This window comes from Ursus arctos, unplaced genomic scaffold, assembly GCF_023065955.2.
Source record: "Ursus arctos isolate Adak ecotype North America unplaced genomic scaffold, UrsArc2.0 scaffold_29, whole genome shotgun sequence".
Lineage (NCBI taxonomy): Eukaryota > Metazoa > Chordata > Mammalia > Carnivora > Ursidae > Ursus > Ursus arctos.
The window spans coordinates 15,205,768-15,228,977 of record NW_026622974.1 but is presented as its reverse complement, the minus strand read 5'-3'; the positions used below and the strand labels follow the sequence as shown (position 1 = coordinate 15,228,977).

The following is a 23,210-nucleotide window of genomic DNA, read 5'->3' as shown; positions in this document are numbered from 1 at the left end:
CCTGTTCATCATATGTGCCTTTTCCCAAGCTGTTTCCTCTCTGTAGAGTATCTTTTCCCTCTCCATCCCCCACTTGTCAACATCCTTCAAGGCCCAAAGCAGAGCCAAACTATTCATCGACCTTTTCACCCTGCCCCTCCTTCCTTGCTCCACTACAAAATATAGAAACTGTCTCACTGGCGTTTCTGAAGAGCTCTGTTTGTAATTCTCGTAATAGCTACCACACTCTACTTTGCATTATCGTTCTCTGTAGTTATGAATATCTTCCCTGCCAGGTCATTAACTTAATGATGTGTTAGTTACTACTCTTTGTTTCCAAGTAACAGTAGGCAACTCAAGCTACCTTAAGCAAAAAGGAGACTTTGTTATGAGGATAAAGGGATGCCCCATGGAAACCTCTTAGAGAAGTATACACACAGGTCAAGAGCAGAGATTTGGAGGCTTTTCCACCTGATCCTACATCTCCGCTTACTTCACTTACCAAATATGTAGCACGATGCATGATCATATTAAATGTTCTGTGGCTCAGTTTTCTCATTTATAAAATGAGAATGATAATAGTACCTACTTCCTAGGATTATTGTGTGATTTAAGGCACTTGGCATAGCTCTAACACTATTTCAAAACAAAGGGAGGAAATGAAGCTGGACCTCAGAAAGATTGAGAAGCTGTCTGGAATTCAGGTGACATTTCTAATTCAACGATGCTTCCTTTTCCTTCTTACTTCAGACTCAATTTCTCTATGTCCCATTGCTCATGGAAAAAGTTGCTTGTCCATACCTCATATGCTATACATCTCACCTTTTAGAAAGGTAGATTCTATCTTTGTTTCTGTTCTAAATTCTGGAGGAGAAGACTGTGACTGACCCAAGTTAGGTCCATCAACTGCATTGAGGATTAATAAGGAGTCACTGAACAAATGGGTTCCAGGAACCCATCTTTATGAGAAGGAAATACAAAGAGAAGAAGGTTTAGGGAGCAAACAAAGTAGAGATCCACTGAACTGTTTCACTTATTATCCTCCTTATGCAGTTCTGTGTTTCCAATTGAATTGTATCAAGTTCATTTATTACCATGTGTAGTTATTCTTGCCCTCAGGTCTTGATATTGCATTCATTGTTCTTTTAAGTACATTATTTGTTCAATTCTTTCAGAAATATTTGCGTAATAACTCATGTTCTGAGTGCTGTGCCACATGCTGAGCCTATAATGGAGTGAGATAGAGGAATGCCCTGGCCCTCATATTGTTTGTATATATTACCTGCTATTTTGACTCCCCTCCTCCTACCAAATTTGGTCCTCCCACTATCCCAAGCCCTCCTTGGTTTGAGTATTGATAACACTGTAACACCTAATTCTCATCAGGCATCACTGTGCTCTCATTCAGTAACTTTTTTTTTTTTTACTTAATATTTAGTTGCATATTTGCACTATTACAAAGGCCTCCCACTAACATTAATTTGGAACTGGAAGTTATTTACCTCCTACTAGTGAAATTCCTAAAACATGAAGGTCTAAGTTCTAAATCCATATCTAGAATAATGACCTTTGTGACTTTTGGTAGCCCCACTAGGATCTCTGGGGCTTAGTTCCCTTTAAATCAGTTAATCAATCATAAAGAAAATTGACTAAATTATCTAGCTGTAAAAATCTGGGATTTATATATTCTTATTAAAAAGTCACTTCCATGTGTATATGTATGATTTTTTAAATTGTTTATATGGTGTTATTTATTGATCCGTCCCCTTTCCTTCAAGAGTGTGGTTAGTAGAGGGTAGGGCTGGTCCCAGAGCAGCTAGTGTCAGGGAGCTAGAAATGACATAACTTGTTTCTGAACTCTCAGATTAACTCAATTACTGTGTTTCTGAGAGTGTTGATCATTTATTTCTCTGAAGACTTCAGGGTCTGTGTTCCTTTAACATTTCTCTGTACCTCTGTCCATCCTCTCAAAGGATAGTTTTCTCTACTAATTTCTAGTTCAATTCCCTGTTTCTGCCCTAATCCCAAACTCATCCACACTGTCTAAGGTTTTTTCCCTCTGCGAATTTTCTCTTCTATGTGTGGTATCATTCTTTACTTCCATTTACTTACCTGTGTCCCTGAAGGCTTCCAAGTTATAGGTCTCAAATACTCCATATCTCTCCATTCATATACCCCCAATTATGCCCTGATTTTCTTCTCTATCACCACATGTCTTCGGTCTCTATACCCTTGACATATACTTGTTAAAGCCAACATTTGCTGAGTGTTATGTGCCAGCCTATGGGATAAGCACTTTCCATGGAAGATCCCACTAAGTCCTCAACAAGCCCATGATTCAGTACTATTATATTCATCTTACAGTCGGGACAGAGAAGTAACGTCAACATCACACAGTTAACAAGTGGCAGAACAGGTTCAAATACAAGTCTCCCTAAACTGATTTTTTTAAGCACTAGGCTGTATGTCCTCCATTTGTTTTTCAATTGCCAGCTCTCCCTGTCCAGTCTCTGCTGAAACCATCCATCTCAAAATTTGTCAAATTCATAAATACAGATTTTTCTCAGCCCTTACTTTCCTTAAGTAGGTGAAGTATTCATCACTGTGGTATAAGTATTTAGAAAAACTTTGGGTCACCTGGATGGCTCAGTCAGTTAAGTGTCTGACTCTTGATCTTGGCTCAGGTCATGATTTCAGGGTCATAAGATCTAGCCCCACGTCAGACTCCACACTGAGCGATTTCTCCCTTTCCCTCTCTCCCTCCTCGCACTCTCCCTCAAAAAAAAAAAAAATAGTATTTAGAGAAACTTCCTACTCTGGCTTGTGACATTGGACTTCCTCCTGAACTCCTTGTCTCTTTCACTAACTCATCTTCCTTCTTCTACCTCCAAAAGATGAGTGTCAACTAAATACTAGGATTTGAATCTCTGATATTCTTATTCCTGTCAAGTTTCTTCAGAGAAAAAGTGGAGTACATCAAGATAATTTTTTAAATTTTAATTGTTCTAAAAGGTAATTCCCTAAAGCAAAAAGAAGAGCAACATTTCATGAGTATGTAAATGTATTATGGGTATCTAAAAGTAAAGGTAGGGAAACTACAGCACACAGGGTGGTTGGGTGGAATTGAGAATATACTTCTGTAAGGTCTTTCTTCCCCTACATGTGGCATGGATAGTTGAAGGTAGACTTATTAAAGTTTATACTGTAAACCATAGGGTAACTACTAAACAATTTAAAGAGGTAGACATATTAAGTCAATAAAAGAGAAAATGGAATCAATAAAAAAATATACTAAAAAACAGGAAAGAGGAAAAACAAAACAGATGCAATAGAAAATAGCTGGAAAATGGTAGATTTTAATCTACCATCAGTTGGTGTATTAGTTCTAATTGGCTGATATAACTGCATAATCCAAAATGAATAATGGCTCAAACACATGGATGTTTGTTCCTCACTGAACATGTTTTTATTGGTGGGTATCTCTCCTCCACGTGGTAATTCATGGACCCAGGCTCCTCCCATTTTTTGGCTCACCATTCCCAAGGCCTCATTGTCATCTGCATTTGACTATTGACAGAATTTCTGAAAATATTCTAGAAATGGCCTGCGTCACTTTGCTTGCCCCTCATTGGCTAACCTGCAGTCACATAACCACACCTAAATTAAAGGGCAATTGGTTATGTCACCTCTGAATCCCAGAAGGAGCAGAAACAAATTTTTGCTGAAGAGCCAGCACTATCTGCCACCGATAAACAGGTAAATCAGAAGGTCATTTTCAAACTTTACTATGAATAAAAGTCATCTTGGAGTATGAAACAATGCAAATACTTTGACTTTACTAGAAAAAAAGTGTTCAGTTTTGGGGGTAGACAACAGAAATCTGCCTTTTTAACTAGGATTTTAGGTAATTCTGATACTCAGGTGGTCCCATTTTTAGCAACACTGTGAAAGGCAAGATGGCACCACTGTGGTGACTGGACCGGGTCCGTACCGACACCTGGGAACCAGTTCTTTCCTAGAAGAACCAGAGTTTCTTTCCACTCAGGTATGCTCTGGGGAGTAGCAGCTTCTGCATAATTTGGAAGGTGTTAGAAATGCAGAAGCTCCGGAGCCACCTCAGACATCATAAATGCTTGTTCTTTTGTTTGGGGTTTCTTTTAGGTTTCATATATAAGTGAAATCATATGGTTTTTGTCTCTCTCTGTCCCATTTATTTCACTTAGTGTAATACCCTCTAGTCAGACACTGTAAGTGGAATCTCATGCTCATTCAAGTTTGAGGGGGGACTGGCTTAATTATTTTGTGCCAGTAGGTTAGAGGGAATAGATGGTAACTGATGAAGTACAGTATAGGAGCCATAGCTACTCAAGAACAGGCGGAAGTAGAGGATTCCTCTAGAATTCAGACTGAAACCAAGAAATGAGAAAATAGACCCTGAAGAAGGCCAGTATGGTTTTGGGGTATTGTTCTGGCAGAAGAAGGGGATGATGATGAAACAAGAGTACACATTACATGTGTGGTATGTATATATTAGGAAGAATAAAAAAAATTCTTAGAAACACAAATGAATAATGCCAAGCATGGTTGGTATCCTCTCCTATCTTCCAGTTTCTTTTCTTTTTCCTTTTCTTTTTTTTTTTTTTTTAAGATTTTATTTATTTGAGAGAGAGAGAGAGAGACACAAAAGGAAAGCACAGAGGGAGAGTGAGAGAATGCAGGGCTCCATCCCAGGACCCTGGGATCATGACCTGAGTGAAGGCAGACACTTAACCTACTGAGCCACCCAAGCGCCCCAATCTTCCAGTTTCTTATCATTTTTCTACACCATTACATATTCATTGAAAATATTTAATGGTTTCATAATCGTCTATCTTATACAATTTGTTAATTATTTCCCTATTATTGGACATTTAACTTATGGCCTTTTTCCTCCTATTACAAACTATGCTACAAAGAATATCTATCCTTGAACATGAATCTATAATGAACATATCTGACTATTGGGCTAGCTTCCTAGGAAAAAATCCTTCAGATAATGATCATTTACTTTCTCGAAAGCCTCTTGCTATGTTGTATAGAGACTTTACAGAAAGTTGAAAAAAGTATCTTAAGGAAGTCTTTTGATTTGTCAGTGTTCTCTTCCTAATTCATAATTTGCCTCCTGGTGTTATTATGTGGATTAAATGAAACAATGCATGGAAAGTGTTTAGTTGCTTGCCTGGCAGACAGTGTGATGAAACGTTAACAATTGACATTGGACAGTAGTGCACAGCTATTTGCATTTTTCCTGTCTTACGCTGTTTGAAGCAGGAAATAGTGCTTATCTTCATAGAGCCTCAGTCTCCTTGTCAGTAAAATGGGCATGGGTTACTACACATTTCACCCTAACTTTGTGTGGCTTTACCATATTTAAGGCATAAGGCACAGAATCTGTGACAAAATTAGCATTCTATAATTGTTCACTACTATTTATTATTTTCTCTGAAATTGAGAATTCCCTTGTTATCTGTTTATCCATTTCCTTTCCTCCCCCTTCTATGTACACAGTCCCATTTCTATCTCCATTTGAAATATACTAAATGAAGGTAAGAGTATAATGTATCTCGTGTACTAAGGGAGGCTACATCAAAGTGTTAGTAACAAATCACCATTAGCATAGTCAATCCCCCAATAGCACTATATATGCTTATCAGCATTTACATACCAATTTTGATAGATACTTCACTTAATTAAAATACAGGGCTTAATTCATGTGTGCTAACTGTTCATTATCTGTGATTTACATGATACGTTACGTTTCCAGTACACATGAATGCAAATAGTGTTATTTCTCAGGTGGTATCATAACTCAATATATGGTAACTGTTTAGAGTGCTGGTTGAGAAGTAGCTCAAAGCAAGATCTGGGCTTACTGGCAAGAGCACCTTGCTCCATTAGTTTTATCTGGCCTGATCACTGGAAGACAAGTAGCACTTTATGCTTGGTTAATTGCAATCCTCTGTTGGAGGGCATACTAGTTTAGGAATGGCTGAGGAGACAACTATTAGAAAAATGAGTACATTTTTAATATCTATTAACATGAACATTTGCCTTTTCCCCTGAGTAACTTATATCCAAAATTAACTTACACCATCAGAAATATTTTTAGAATTTTTACAATATGTCTTTAATTTTATTACTTTTTAATGTTCAGTTAGCCACTCTATAGTACATCATTAGTTTTTGATGTAGTGTTCAGTGATTCATTACTTACATTTAACACCCAGTGCTCATCACAACACATGCTCTCCTTAATACCCATCACCCTGTTACCCCCTTCCTCCACCCCCTCTGAAAACCCTCAGTTTGTTTCCTAGGGTCCATAGTCTCTCATAGTTCATCTCCCTCTCTGATTTCTCCCCCTTCAGATTTCCTTCCTTTCCCCTATGGTCTTCCGTGCTATTGCTTATGTTCCACATATGAATGAAACCATATGATAATGGTCTTTCTCTGCTTGACTTACTTCACGTAGCATAATCCCCTCCCGTTCCATCCATATCGATGCAAGTGGTAGGTATTTGTCCTTTCTGATGGCTGAGTAATATTCCATTGTATATATGTAACACATCTTTATCCAGTCATCTGTTGAAGGGCATCTCAGCTCCTTCCACAGATTGGCTATTGTGGACATTGCTGCTATGAACATTGGGGTGCATGTGGCCCTTCTTTTCACTAAATCTGTACCTTTGGGGTAAATACCTAGTAGTGCAATTGCTGATCATAGAGTAGCTCTATTTTTAACATCTTGAGGAACCTCCATACCGTTTCCAGAGTGATCGTACCAGCTCACATTCCCACCAACAGTGTAAGAGGGTTCCCCTTTCTCCACATCCTCTCCAACATTTGTTGTTTCTTGTTTTGTTAATTTTTGACATTCTAGATGGTGTAAAGTGATATCTCATTATGGTTTTGATTTGTATTTCCCAGATGGCTAGTGATGTTGAGCATTTTTTCATGTGTCTGTTAGCCATTTGTATGCCTTTTTTGGGGAAGTGTCTGTTTATATCTTCTGCCCATTTTTTGACTGGGTTATTTGTTTTTTGAATGTTGAGTTTGAGAAGTTCTTTATAGATCTTGGGTATCTGCCCTTTATCTGTAATGTCATTTGCAAATATTTTTTCCTATTCCATGGGTTGCCTCTTAGTTTTGTTGACTGTTTCCTTTGCTGTGCAGAAGATTTTTATCTTGACGAAGTCCCACAAGTTCATTTTTGCTTTTGTTCCCCTTGCATTTGGAGACGTGTCTTAAAAAGAAGTTGCTGTGGCTGATGTTGAAGAGGTTACTGCCTCTGTTCTCCTCTAGGAGTTTGATGGATTCCTGTCTCACATCAAGGTCTTTCATCCATTTAGAGTTTATCTTTGTGTATGGTGTAATATGTAGCTGTCCAGTTTTCCCAGTACCACTATTGAAGAGACTGTATTTTTTCCATTGGATTTTTCTTCCTGATTTGTCAAAGATTAGTTGTTCAAAGAGTTGAGGGTCCTTTCTGGAGTTTCTGGGTTCTGTTCCATTGGTCTATGTGTCTGTTTTTGTGCCAATACCATGCTGTCTTGGTGATCACAGCTTTGTAATATAGCTTGAAGTCAGGTAACGTGATGCCCCCAGCTTTGCTTTTCTTTTTCATCATTCCCTTGGTAATTCAGCGTCTTTTCTGGTTCCATACAAATTTTAGGATTTTTTGTTCCAGCTCCTTGAAAAATGCCAGTGGTATTTTAATAGGGATGGCATTGAAAGTGTGAATTGCTCTGGGCTGGATAGATATTTTAACAATGTTTATTGTTTCCAATCCATGTGCATGGAATGTTTTTCCACTTTTTGTGTCTTCATTCTTTCATAAATGTTCTGTAGTTTCTAGAGTATAGATCCTTTACCTCTTTGGTTAGGCTTTTTCCCAGGTATCTTATGGTTTTTGTTGAAATATCTCATTTTAAAAAATCTGTAATGTTAGATTTAATTTGGAATATCTCATTTAAAATTAAATCTAAAGTGAAATAAGTCAAGCAGAGAAAGACAATTATCATATGATTTCTCTCATCTATGGAACATAAGAACTAGGAAGATCGGTAGGGGAAGAAAGGGATAAAGAAAGGGGGAGTAATCAGAAGGGGGAATGAAGCATGAGAGACTATGGACTATGAGAAACAAACTGAGGGCTTCAGAGGGGAGGGGGGTGGGGGAATGGGATAGACCGGTGATGGGTAGTAAAGAGGGCACGTATTGCATAGTGCACTGGGTGTTATACGCAACTAATGAATCATCGAACTTTACATCAGAAACCAGGGATGTACTGTATGGTGACTAACATAATATAATAAAAAAACATTAAAATAAAAAAAATAAAAATTAAAGTAAATTAAATCTAACATTACAGATTTTTTAAAAAAGTTGAACTTAGAGGGTAAAGAAAGTTGACGTCATTTCAAAACTTACCAAAATTTTATATGTTCCTTAAGATTTTAGTAGCCTCAATACCTAAAATTTGAGATTTCATTAAGTATTTTGAAATCATGAAAATACAGGAGATTGTAAGTTTGTAAAATGATTGGACTCCTCTTAAGGATTTCTCATTTTGTTTGGGAAATAAATTCTTACAGCAGTAAGAAAAAGTCAAGATGTACTTTTCGTTAGCATATCAGCATGGTCAGGGCATCTAAGCACTATGCAAGATTAATACTCCACAGAGCTCACCTAAGATTTTAGCACAGAATGATGTGCTCATGGTTTATCTACAATTTACCATTTTCCAGAAAAAGCAGCTACTAATATTTTATTCATCTTTCTCAGCCCCTAAGTCCAAGCTTATACGTAAGTGGAGAGCTCAGGCAGACAGAACATGTGTAACTAAACTCAACAAGTTTATCATTTCCTGGTCACTGGATTAATTGCTTTAATCATGAGCTTGGAGGAAGGTGGGAGCCAAGGACAACTCAACCCTTTGAGTTCTGGGTTTTAGTTTAAGGAGGATTACTAGTTCCCTTAGCTCTGAAGAAAATATCTTCTAGTTTGATAATAGTATGCTACTGCTCGGTGACAAAATACATAATTCTAATTTCTAATGCTAAACCCTATGAACTACAGGATTTTGTATGGATTCCAAGTCCCTGGCACAAAGAGTGTACTTCATAAACATGTTCAAGTCAAAGGAAGACTAAAAAGAAATATACTGAACCACAGTTCGTGTTCTGTACCATTAGTAAAAGTTTCGTCATTTGAAAAGAAAACAGTTATTTGTATAATATAAAGTGATTTATTTACATGTTTGTCATTTTGGGAGGCTGGAACACAGTGGGGTTGTAAATGCCGGACTTTAACTTGGTGGATTTTGAAGCTACATTGCCACCTTGTGGTTTCTCATCTAAAGATGTACTTTCCTTCAAAACAAACAAATGCTTTGTTTTTCAACCCGTGGTGCGAAAAACCTGCTTGTGCTTGAGTGTGAACGCGTGTGTGCGCGTGCGCACACACACACACACACCCCGGGAACACACACATACGTGCACACACACCCATACCCCTGGGAACGTGAAAGCCTGAAAATAGTGGTTTGTGTTTGGAGACATGGGAAAGGAGTATCTACAAATCATCTTTTAATGAAGACGATCTCTTATATGATAAAATCATCTAAGAAACCATCTATTATCTTCAAACACATGATATTAAATAATATAGTACATGTCACTACATTCTATAAGTACAATTGTCCCTCTATTTACCATCAAGAATCAATGAAGAGAATAAATGCTTTTCATTTTGTCAAGAACTTGTTTATAGCATAGTATCTATCATTTCCAGTGGAATAGGGAAGTAGATGTAAAGAAAACATACATAGTAAAATCAAATTTTCGTAGTTGCAAAGTTTCAAAGGAGCTTGTATATTTTTTAAAGATTTATTTATTTTAGAGTGAGAGAAAGTACCTGCAAGCAAGCTCATGTGGGGGGGATGGATGGAGGACAAAGAGGGAGGGGGAGAGAGAATATCTCAAGAAGACTCCCTGCTGATCATGGAGCCCTACTCCCTGCTGGATCCTACAATCCTGAGATCGTGACCTAATGAAACCAGCAGTCAGATGCCTGACCGACTGAGCCACTCAGGCACTCCTAAATCAGCTTATTTAAAGATTAAATCATAGCTTAGTATATGGGTAACATTACCTATTAATATTTATTTCTAAGGAATAGAATTGCACATTTAATAGAGATCAGAATTTAGGAGATACTGCATAAAAAGTGATTTTAAAGTAGTACGGTGATTTTTTAAAAAGAGAATTTAAAAGGCATTAATAGCTTAATGTTCTCCTTCACATGTAATGTATACTTTAATAAACTCTTCAAATTTGCTTTAAAGCCACATGGTGCACACAATTGATTCAATTAACTTGGGAATGGAGCTGATAGAAAATCCCCAGGTCTACAGCTCTTCTCATTCTAGGAAAGTGGGAAAGGCCATTTTCCAGGTAACCTCTCACTCAGATCATGTCTTATTTAAACATTTTGTATGCAGATTAACCCTGCAGTCTCACACCCTAGGAAGATCACTTAGTGGCAAAATAATGATGTTAATCAAGAAAATGAATCTTGGATTCATTTATGTTCATTCTCATTTACATACTGTTATTCTACTACAGGTGAGAGTTTACAGAAACCTTATTTTTTTTAATACTTTATATATAATTAACATCCATTGTGAAGGAATTGAAAAATAAAGACAAACAGAGTTAAAATAAATTACCTATAATCACACCATCCAGTGATCACCGCTGTTAACTGTTTTGGTCTACCATCCAAAAACAATTTTTTTAAAAACCTGGTAGACCTTGGTGTAGGTATCTTAAGTCTCAAGAGGAAATCTGGAAGAATGGTTCAAACAGCACAGTCCCTTTGATGTGAGAATGAGACACAGGAACCAACTCAAAGAGCTGCTAAAAACCGAATCTCAAACAACCTGGTCCACAAAATATATAAAGTAATATTGGACTCTAAACCAAACTGAAAAATGCCTTGAGTCCCTACTGATAAAAAAACAATGTTTGAATAAATAGAGGAGAATATACAAATCTCCCAAATGGGAGGATTCCAAGTGATTTCTGTAGATACTCTGTACCTCAAAGTGTGAGCTGCACATAGTGACTTTTCTCCCAAGAGTACAGCCTGGAAAGTGGGGAGTGGGGGCTTCCTTACTACAGAACCCTGACAAACACTACCTCAGCCAGGTGATCAAGGTACATATCAGTCATTAATCCTGTTGACAGTGTGTACGATGATTAATAATACAGTGTTTTGAGAATGGCATTTCACCTCTGTGGTCTTCCTCAAAATATTTCAGAATTCTAGTCTGCCAATGTTTTTATTGGACAAACCCAAACTGAAGGACAGACAAGAACATTAAGTTCAAAATAAGGAAATCAGGGGCGCCTGGGTGGCTCAGTCGTTAAGCATCTGCCTTTGGCTCAGGGCGTGATCCCAGAGTCCTGGAATCAAGCCCCACATCAGACTCCTCCGCTGGGAGCCTGCTTCTTCCTCTCCCACTCCCCCTGCCTGTGTTCCCTCTCTCACTGGCTGTCTGTCAAATAAATAAATAAAATCTTTAAAAAAATAAGGAAATCAGAATCATGTATGGACTTTAATAACATACCAATATTTGTCCACCAGTTGTGACAGATTTACCGTGATCACATAAGATAATGTAACAATATGGGAAACTAGGTGGTAATATATGGGAATGCTCTGTTCCTCACCAGTTTTCTGAAGATCTGAAGCTCTTCTAAAATAAAAAGTTTATCAAAAAAGAAAAACAAAAGGAAGTGTGATCCCCAGATTAGCAGCAAGGGCAGCATCTGTGATCTTGTGAAAAGCTCAGATTCTTAAGTCCGAGCCCAGATCTCCTGAGGCTGACTCTGGAGATGTAGCCACAATGTAAGGGTCTGATCCTGTGAATGCAAATGGCTGACCTAACTGGCTGCCCAAGATCTTTGCTTTCAGGTGCTTCTCATTTAGCAGAGGTCATGCTACTTTTTTTCACCTCAATGCCCAGGATTTGAATAATCAGATTATACCTCTTGGTAGCTTCTGATTACCCAACTGTCACCTTTTATAGAGGTATGACATGCCTGCCTCTCTTTTCCAGTCTTCTCCAATGCTCTGATCTCCAGGGCTCCTTTCAGACCCCACTGTAATCATGTCTTCAGGGACATCTCCAGCACACACATATCCTCTACCTCTGATATCCCCACACACATGACCTGTAACAATCTGCATGTTTCCAGAAACCATAAATCCCAGTGTGAATTTTCTGGAGACAGAGGTGACCTTGGGCAAATTCTGTGATCCTGCTGTACTTGAGTTTCTTCGTTTGTGATTTGGGGATGATAGAAGGATATCTACCTCATGGTTTGTGGTTTTTGTGAAGATTATGAGTTACTACTCATAAGATGTTGGGAATAGTATCCAGCACTTACTGAGGACTCAGTAAATGTGAGAGGGTGCTATTGTTAGTGGTGGATGACTTGCCTGCCAAATAGCTCTTCACTTCTCCCAAAGCAGCAGGGTTGGGTACACAAAATAACGGCTTAGTAAAGATCAAGTGAGTTGAATGGGTGAATTGAGCCCACAAAACTCCTATTTCAAACACAGTGACCCTACCACTACCACCTGTCTTCTAAGGCACCTTGACTTGCAGTTGGGGTGTTAGAAGTATTTCGTGTTTACATAATAGTATTAGGATCGAACTAGAGAACTGGAGAATCTATACAGCCAGGGAGTGAATTCATCTTGCTTGAAACTTTACCCCCTACAGTCGTGCGGTTATCAATGAATAACACCATTTTAATTTTGATCTAAGATTATTCTACTTCCTGAGATCATTCGAGTTTGTTAGCCTAAAAGACAAGATTAGGTAGAAAAGAAATCAGCACCCCCGGGGACTGTTCTAGCAGCAGGTGAGTGAGTATGTTTGGATAACAGGTTTAGATTTTGCTTATCTGCTTTTTGGAACAGGTTAAATAGAAATTCAACAATTTATGTGCCATAAATAGACAAGCCCTGAGTGCTCTGGTTTGTTTTCCAGATGGGGATTAATGTGGTGGACTCTGCAGTATCTGGATTAGGTGGCTGCCCTTATGCAAAAGGTGCTTCTGGGAATGTAGCCACTGAGGATTTGATATATATGCTTAATGGCTTGGGGCTCAACACAGTAAGTCATTTAACATATTTTAATATTCATGTGTGCCTTTCAGATACAAATGGGAAGTTGTCTCAGATTTGGGAAGCAATTTTGAGGTCAAAGTTTTACTACACTTTTGCTGTTTGCTAAAATGCACAGTGGGAAAATACAATAAAAACTCCTTAGGGGGCCTTATAAAGTAACTTATTGCTGTAGCTCCAACACCAATAATGCTACCATTTCACATTTTTATAGTGCTTCCTGACCTCTGAAGTACTTTTTCATTATCATCTGATTTGATTACACGCACAGTAAGTGAGAGCCTGTGTCTTTGCCGTTAGGATTGTTGTTTTTGCACTTTTGTTTTGGATGGGTGTTTTCCTAGGAGGAAACAGAGATCTTGATTCTTCTTGAGCTGACAACTAAAGCTTCTGGAAAAAAGCCCAGGGCACTATTTGAATGGTCAGGAAAGAGGAGAGCTTAATACTACTTAGCATGTGAGACACTGGACAGCATTGTCTCTTTAAAAAAGTTCCTGAAAAGTCGTATTCTCTATAGCATCCACCTTAATTAGCACCTTGTCTTGCCACATGCTCGTTAACATTACTTATTAGTCTGTAAGGCAGATTTTGGCTTGGGGGGGGGGGCACGGGGGAGGCAAAAATATAAAAGAAAAAAGTTCACAAATGATTAGAAGTTCAGAATGTTTTCTGAGATGTAAAAGCATCATCTGGATTACGGCATGGAATTTTCCCTCTCTCTCTCTCTTCACTTTACTTACATAAAAGCTCCTACAGTACCACTTGCCTGTTAGTCCCATTCCCACACCATTTTGTCACCTCTATCCTGGCTCTTGCTTCCAACATACTTGGATGGCCGTCCTCTCCATACTCGATTTCACCTGGAGAGGGAGTTTCCACCATCCCCGAAAGTCTTCTAGCATCTCCTTGCCTAACCCCCAGGCTCATGTTGTTGGGTTCCTTACGTTAAGACTTCCACACCAACCTGTGTGCTTCTACCTCTGAACCTACCCTGAGATCGTATCAGGATCTTATTTCTGCGTCTAGCTTCCCCTGCAGCCAGCGAGGAGTTACTGCAGCTATGCCCATTCCATAGAGACGCTCAGTAACGTTCACTGGGAGATGGGTATCACTTGGGGTAAACACCAAAATCTGTTGCCTGTCTTTCCTGGTTAGGAGTAACTTATTTCATTTACAGTAGCTTACTCATTTCTGGCAGAAATGTATGGCCATGACAAAAATGGAGGCAAATGAGATTCTTTCTTGGAGATTTAGATGACTGAATTAAATATAGCAGATGCTTTGATGCATATTATGTATCAGGTCATGTTCTAGAACTTGAGGACTGAAATGCAAATAAGCCATGGCTTCATTCCTAAGAATTCAAAATTTAAGGAGAGAATTGTTCCATTGGGTAGGAGCTACAATTCATCGAGCTACCCAGGCTAAGCCAAGATTCTCTGTAGAATCCAGTGTTATTATGGCTCCCATGCCAATCACTTACCAAGAGCCACTAATTTGACTTATAAGCTATTTTGGTTGTTGGTTCTTTAATACCCTTGCTATAGCTGTGTCAGCACGATTCCTTAGCTCTTTCCTGGGTATTCATCCTCCTCACTGCTGTGCAGACTTCTGACTAGCCCTTAAATTCATCTCCCATGCTACCATCAGAGGATTTCATCCAAAATACAAATATGCATATGCCTTGTTTTTGCTTGAGCGCTCATCAGTGGATTCTCATTTCCTGAAAAGCAGAGTTGTGTTCTCTCACCTAATATGGCCTATTCGTGCCTTCTTAGGTCATCTCTGCCCATCATTCTAAACATACGACATGGCATTTTTTTAGATGTTTTGTACTGTTGTTCTGCCCGAAATGCCTCCTCTGTCCCCTTTCTCAGTGACTCATACTCCCCAAGTAAGACTCGGGTCAGAATTTACCCTTCCTCATTCCCTTTCCTGACACACTCCTCTCTACTTTCTTTTTCTCAGTGAGTTGACTGCCCCAACCTCCGCCCTCATTATCACCTGGGCATATCTCTATCAGTGACTTTAATTATAATACAAGACACCCCCCCACACACACACAATAGGGGTCCCTATTGCCTGCTTGATGCTAAACAGCCTGAGGACAGAAACTTTATTTTACACGAGATTCTCGAAAACCCCGAGAATATCCTAGTATACAAGACATATCTAAACACCTGACAAATGATTCAATAATAAATGCAATGTTATTTTATAATGATATTTGTTAGGTAAAATGATAGAGAAAGGCCAAAATGAAATGTTTGGGTAGAATGCAAATTCCAGTGCATACTTATTATCAATGAAATTCTTGGAAAGCAAAGAACACTGGTGACTAAGATCTTTCTATAATCCCTTGCTGGGTGTAATTTAAAAATGATAGACACATGTGGCTAATTATTTGTAAAACTTAAGTAGCGCTCCATTTACAATGTCAACTAAAATGTGCCTAACATGGTCTACCTAAAGTCATTTCCAGGACAAGACAAATAATCTCAAACCAAATGTTGGCACCCAAAAGAACAACTTTATAGCAAAAAGGCAACGAGAATCATTTATAAGTATCATTTCACAAAATAATTTTCTTGGTACTTCTCAAAAAGAGAAAAACTACAAAGGAAACATTGCTCTCAAAGTTTCTAGAGAGAATTGACTGTATTAAAATGATCATCTCTTTATGATCATTGCTATGAAACGGTCCTGTATTTATATTTTCTCTTTTAAGGAAATGACAGACTAACATAAATATTAAGAACTACTTAAGAGCCAGGAAGTCTGAGTCTGTTCAATTTTAAGTCCACATCGTTTCTAGTCCATGTTGAGGCAAGACATAGGAGTTTATGAAATGCTACCTGAGGGCAAATCTCTGGGTAACCCACCTAATGCTCTATCCCCTCTAGTGACAGCCGAGGTGCTGGGTGGAGACCTTGATGGGGATCTTTTGCTACACCAAGCCCAGAGATGAGGAGCATGCCCTGAACTTGGCCTTCATACCCACCTGCCTATCTGTCATTCATGGATTTACCTAAGCTTTTGTTGATCCTGTTTATGCTTTCAAATAGTACAGGTTTCCAGGCAAACAAGTTCCAGATGTGTATTAAATACTACTTCATTTTATTTGACCTACAACTACTTCCTTCAATATCATACCAATAGTGTTTCTAAATGCCAACAAAATTATACATTTACTTTTCCTGTATTTCTCATAGGTGTATCAAGTTTTTGTTTTTAATAGTAAAAAGGTTTTTTTCTTAAGTCTTTATCTGTGAACTCCTCTAAACCATTCTAAGTTTAACTGCCCTCCACTGGTATCTTGTAGATTCTTTCTAGTTGTTATTGTCCTTCCTTGAATTTAGATATCACCCTGAATTACATTGAGGTGTTTTTTGTTTGTTTTTTGATCTAGGTATGGCTAGCCTATGATATCATTTAAGAGTCAGATTCAAGATATGCTTTAATAAAAAAAATCTAAAATGCTGATTATGTGATTCATGAAGAAGACGAATGTTACCCTCAAGTCAATAATGGGTAACATTTTGTTTAGTAATTTCAAACTGTTAATTAACTACTAATAAAATGAAAAGAAATCTGTTTTGTCTTCTTTCTTCCTAATCCACCTGGTATCTCTTCTTTCCCTTAACAGGGTGTGAATCTTTACAAAGTGATGGAAGCTGGGGACTTTATTTGCAAAGCTGTGAATAAAACCACAAACTCTAAAGTAGCACAAGCCTCCCTCAATGCTTGATTTGAATTAACTTGTGACTCAAGGCTGAGAAGATCCATTAGAGCTACAGATACTCATCTGAAAATCATTACTGTCAACTTGTTCTGAAATGTGAAGGAATAGACGAGAGTGGGGAAAAATAGAATTTTAAAGACTATTACTGGATATATTACAAAATCAGTGGAAAGCAGTACCCATCATTGGTAAAATGCAAGCTGAAGCTAAATACTACAATTTGTAGACATGCTTTTGAACTTAGAGAAAAGTCTACTCTTTTGCTCTTATAGAAATAACTTTTTAATTTAGTAGATGTGAAAATTGACTTCAGATTTCCCTAAGTATCAAATACTGTGTTAATACTTAATCAAGCTGGCTTAGCACAGTATACATATTGTCAGTAGTTTATGAGCTCCTGCAGAGTGTGCAAAGTGTGTGGCCGTGATATTATGCATTATGCCTCTGGATCTCAACTTTCCATTTGCCAAGTCAGTTAAATTATGGACCAAGCGCCAAATCTCCATCTGACCGTACATAATTTTTAGCAATAGAACTTTTATATTTCTAGTATGGCTAACATCTGTTAACTATTTCAGTGACTTTATCTTGTTCCAAGAGGCTGTGGTCAATGGCAAGATGCCATATCCTGGAAACATTACAACCTCCCATGTTTGTTATATGCATCCAGTTTACCATATTTTCTCTTTCATCAGTTTTAGTAAAAACCCAGGATGGTGTTACTCAACTATTCAAAAATATAAGGTCCGACTTTCATCTCAATGTCTCAGTTGCAATGCTAAGAATAGACTGATGGATATATGTAGATATATATATCTCAATTATAATCCACTTTGGTAATTTTCAGATCACATCCAAATTGCCAAAGGTCAACTGTGATCCTAAGAATATTAAGGCAGTTTTTAATTCATGGAAAGAAACAAAAAACTGTTTTCCATTGATTCAGGGTACTTTGATTAAATCACATTTTTTGGTTGACTTTATGGTTATTTTTAATGTTGAAATGACTGAAATTTTATCTCTTGGAATAGAAATCATTGCCAGAAATAACAAAAATTAATATATCAAAGTTGAGAAGAGGAGCAGGAAGACTATGTTAAGAAAAAACCATTCTGTAACCTATGCAAATCATAAGGGGACAGAATTATTAAATGCAGGTCTGAACCATCAGTTCTATTATTTATGTAGACTTCTCCAGTAATACTTAGTGATCTTATCTTTGAATAAATTTGAATTAAACTTGAAATATCAAAGTGAGCATTGTGGACTTTCTCTTAAATATTCATCACAACTACTGAAATAAGAAATTCAAGAAAATATGAGATGTACTGATTATAACTCAGTTAACTTAAAAGATATTCATAACAAGACTCACAAGGGAAGCATATTGGTAATTGACAAAACCACACTAAATTCCCACAAAAGAGGCTAACTCATCAGGTTGTGATGGGTATTGGAGCAGGAGCTTGTTATCCTGAGTACTGAGTAAGTCTTTGCATCTGGGTTCGTGTTGGCAGGGGGGCAGTGCAGGGAGCAAACGAAATGACAGCTCTTTAAGGATCTACCTGTTATATCTCTGTGGGTCTCTCTTCAAGAACACAACCCTGTGCAGTGGGGCAGTAATGGGGTACCTGCCCTAGTGTGCACAGCAGGATATGTACCCCATCTTCTAGGTTTTCCTCTCTTAGTCAACTGTGAGGTTCTTAGTTTTGAGCTATCTGGAAAAGGATCTGTCCATGCAAAATGCTTATAGAAACAGCCAGGATTTGCTGTTTTGAAATACAAACCATGGACTCTCCAGAAGGCAGAGCAAGTAATCCGAAACCCCGGGTGCAGCTTAGCACACACTTAGCCACATCTCAGTCTACAGATTCATTTCCAAGACTACCTCGATGTTTCCTATTCACACTCACCACAAGAAAGTTCATGGTTTAGTTATCTGTCATCCTTTCCCCACCCAAACCATCTAATCCTTTCTGCTAGATTCAAGTTTCATTTCTGGTTTGGGGGGAAAAAATCATTTAAGCACATAAAACTACCTGAAGTCCATAGGCAGAATCCCCCCCCCAAAGCCACGTATCAACTAACCAGGAAACCTTCGAGTCACTGTAGGACCTACCCCAACAATCCACACATAAACCCATACCAGAGTTAACCTTGGGGAGAGGCTTAAGAATGGCAAAGCAATTTTGACCTTTACTCAAATACTTATCAAAACAATCTTTTATGACATCTGCCCTTAAGGAAAATTTCCTGTGTTTTAGAATATGTAACATATTTTATCACATGTTTATGTTGATGACCTATTAGAGATGAAAACTGAGATGCAGTCCTCTGAAAACTACAAATTTTCTAAGTTCTGGATTCATGAAATTCACAAAGCAAATAAATGGTAACTGTTGAGAAAATGCAGGATGCCCTTTTATGTTTTTCTGATTACTATAACATTTACTTCCTTCTTAGCTGCACTTATATGGCCATTCATTTCGATCTATGTGCATCCCATACCTCCAAACTGATCAACTCCAGATATGAGAGTGACAAGTTATACAACATTGAATAAGTTAGCCACGAATATCATCCCTATCAGAACTGTCAAGAAGAGATAAAATGAAAGCCTGGGCACCAGCCCGAGATCTGAATTGAAGTAACAGGCAAGTGAGGAATTGCTGTGAATACCAATAACCATCTGCAAATTGTTTTTGTGGGCTAGAAGATATAAGTTTTGTACCATGTGGGGTAGACCCAGAAGTTAGAAGAATAGTTTTGGAGACAGGGAAAAAGGGAGGAAGATATTGGGCAAGGGAGGGACACAGGGAGGAAAGGTTCACGAATGGAAGGGGTAGGAAGAAAGGTGGGAGGAAAGGGCAGGAGAGAGGGGTGAGAAGCTATTGTCTGCCTTAAGCAGCTCAAAAGGGAAGGCACATGCTACGGTGGAGTCCGGTTAGGCCGCTCTAAATTGCAAATAAAAAGCCTTAACTTGATAGGCTTCAGCAAGAAAAATTCTCTTCAGTGTTTCAGGATTACTGCTTTTCCACCATCACTGGATTCAGTAGCTCAATTATGTTCCAGGTGAAAGTTTCTCTGTGTTGTCCTCTTTTTTGTCTCAGGGTATTGGCTCACCATCAGGCTCCTGCTCCCCAGGGTCACAAGATGGTCGGTACACTTCCCAGCCTCACATTCTACTCAGTGCTCAGCAGCTGTGGAGGGTTTTATTCTAAATGGTTTTTTTTTTTTTTTTTTTTTTTGAGCAATGAAGAATATTTTCCCACCCCCATCCCAAACTTCTCATGTTTCATTGAGAAAATCATTACATGCCCCTTCCTTAAACGGTCATTTGAGAGGGGAATAACCCATCAGGATAGACCAACTAAGGTCCCTGGTGACCTTGAACAGATCTGTGAAGTGGTGGAGAAAAAAAACCTGGTGGGAACACATTTTATGATGACATGGTGGGGGAATTGAGGCAGATGAGTTAACCCTAAGGAAAGACCATGTTTAGCTTCTCTGAGACAGGAGCAAAGGATGGAAACAGGAGAAGTTTTAATGTTGAGGGGTATGCATTTTAAGGGGAAAGTAGGTGATCCTGCTAATTTTTTTTCATGCAGATAGGAAGTGAGATCTTCGGGCATTAGTTGGGGGTGGAGTGATGGCTGGGGAAGAATGGTAAAGTTTGAAACCCACCAGAGTTGTATTAGAATTTATCCTACCCCCTCCAAGTTTTCCAGGGGCTGTTGCGTGCCAAGTTCACATGTAAGTATCTGTCCTCGTGCTATCCTTACCACTTCGTTTGACATTCCACCTCCTGGAAGCACTTGTTGGTTTCTAGGGACCACTCTATGCTCGTCCCACCTCCTCTCTGGTCCCATGTCCTTTACCTCTGATGTTTTGGTCTCCTCCTTCTCTCCTTTGTGTTTAACGATATACTCAGAAGTACAAATCTGCCTACATCCCCACCAGTCAAGATGTATTTTGCAGCCAGCAGGACTGTCAGTGCTTGAGACCTTGTGAGAAATACAGTCTCTCGGGCTCCATCCCAGGACTCATATGCTCATTAAAGTTTGAGAAGCACTTGCCTGTCTAATACTTTCTCTTGGGTGTCTAACGGGTGTCTGAAGCTTTGTGTATTCAAAATACCTGTACCAGTTAACCCCTCATGCATTATGCCGTAGCCCAAGGTCTCTGCTCCTCGAACAAGCCAGATTCAGACCCACCTCAGGTCCTGTCCCTTGGTTATCCCATCTGCCTGGAATGCTTTCCCTGGCTCTTAGCCTGGCTCCTTCTTGGCTGTCACTCAGGTTCAGCATAGGTATCACCTCCTTAGTAAGTCTTTGTGGACAATCCAGTCTATAGAAAGGCCTCAATTACTTTCTCTCATATTAACTTGTTTAACTTTTCCTATAGAATTTTTAACCCTTTGTATATTTAGTTGTTTATGGTCTTTCTTTCCCCAACAAAATATATGTTCCGGGAGAACGAGGGCTTTGCTACACCTTCTTTAATTTTACTTCCTTAGTCTCAGAATATGTTGCTCAGGCCTGGCACTGCAGCTATCTAGGAAATGTTACTGAGAAAGAAAAAGAAAAATAGAAATGAGTTTAAATCAGACATTTGGGGATTTAAGGAAGGAAACCATTCTACCTGAACTCTGTCTTTTAAATATATTTCTTAATTTTTTCCTGAGTCCTTAGTCATTCTTTAGGATTTGTCTCATAACAGTTTGACAGCAAAGCTTATTGAAAATCCTTAAAATCTATGTTGAATGACTAAACTCAAGAATGGAAACATATATACACCAAAAAGGCTAAGAAATGTTAGAGAAACTCATTTGTCAGAGAAACAAATATTTTATAAGCAGGAATTAAACCATTAAGGTTGATACAAAAGTGAGAATATAAAAAACCTTCCTGAGATGGAAGAAAGGCATTAGCTACCTTAAGAAGTGCTTATAGTTCCTCTCTGTATATTCCTCTGTGTGCGTATCCCTCTCTTTCTCTGTCCCTCTTGTGTATCTCTGTATTTCTCCGTGTCTCCTTGTCTCCGTGTGTGTGTGTGTGTGTCTCTCTCTCTCTCCATCTCCCTTTGAGTCTCTCACTCTCTTTGTGTGTGTGTCTCTCTGTGTGGGTCTCTGTGTGTGTGGGTCTGTGTGTGTGGGTCTCTCTCTCTGTGGGTCTGTGTATATCTCTGTGTGTCTCTGTGCGTGTCCCCCTGTGTGTGTGTGTGTCCCTGTGTGTCCATGCATCTGTGTGTGTTCCTCTCTGTGCATGTGTGTGTGTCCCTCTGTGCGTGTCTCTGTCTTGTGTGTCCGTCTTGTGTGTCCCTCTGTCTTGTGTGTCTGTGTGGTTGTCTGTGTGTCTTTCTCTGTGTGTCTCATTCTGTGTGTGTCTCTGTGTGTGTCTCTCTCGCTGTGTCTGTGTCCCTCTCGCTCTGTGTGTGTCTGCCTCTGTCTCTGGCTCTGTGTGTCTCTGTCTCTGGCTCTGTGTGTCTCTGTCTCTGGCTCTATGTGTCTCTGTCTCTGGCTCTATGTGTCTCTGTCTCTGGCTCTGTGTGTCTCTGTGTGTCTCTGTCTCTCGCTCTGTTTGTCTGTGTGTCTGTGTCTCCATCTCCGTGTCTCCGTGTGTCTCTCGCTGTCTCTCGCTCTGTGTCCCTGTCTCTGTGTCTGCCTCTGTCTCTCACTCTGTGTCTGCCTGTTTCGTGTTTCTCCGTCTCTGTCTTCATGTCTGTCTCTCGCTGTGTCTTTGTGTCTGTGTCTGTCCATCGCTGTGTGTGTCTCTGTCTTTGTGTCTCTGTGTCTGTCCATCGCTGTGTATGTGTGTGTCTGTGTATCTCTTGCGCTCATGTACTTGTGCTCTTTATCTTTCTCTGTGTCTCTCTGTATCCCTGTATCTATCTTTATCATAAACACACACACACAGTCTCATGAGTACATAAATGACCATTCCATTTGGGCCAGTCAGCTCAGTTTCATCATCTACCTTTTCTAGAACCTATCTATTCTCCTATCCAAGGACCCAGGACTGCATTTCCTATTTACAAGACCACTGTAACAGGTCATCAAGGAGAGAAAAAGCCTGTTATGCCCACTGTCATCTGTGTGATTAAGAGATACAAAAGTGTCATAATGAGTTGGTACCAAGGCCTCATTAATTCAGTATTCCTTCAGTAGTTCTCGTTTACAGGTATTTCACAGGCCCGTCTCAGCACGGATACAACCCTCAATTCTCTGTGGCTGACACAAATTTACTCTCTG

The 23,210-nt window shown here is 39.0% G+C and overlaps 1 protein-coding gene across 5 annotated transcripts in view; it reads left to right on the top strand.

Moving 5' to 3' along the window:
• The window catches only part of HMGCLL1 (3-hydroxymethyl-3-methylglutaryl-CoA lyase like 1), a 187,575-nt gene extending 169,358 nt beyond the window's left edge, over positions 1 to 18,217 (top strand). For 4 of the 5 annotated variants that reach the window (XM_026507199.4, XM_026507196.4, XM_026507194.4 and 1 more), the window contains 2 exons: positions 13,082 to 13,207; positions 16,865 to 18,217. In XM_026507199.4, the coding sequence (XP_026362984.2) occupies positions 13,082 to 13,207; positions 16,865 to 16,966 (228 nt within the window). In that variant the 3' untranslated portion in view covers positions 16,967 to 18,217. The remainder of the gene's footprint in view (positions 1 to 13,081; positions 13,208 to 16,864) is intronic. The other variant, XM_057303972.1, reaches the window with a different exon arrangement.
• Positions 18,218 to 23,210: the final 4,993 nt, after the last annotated feature.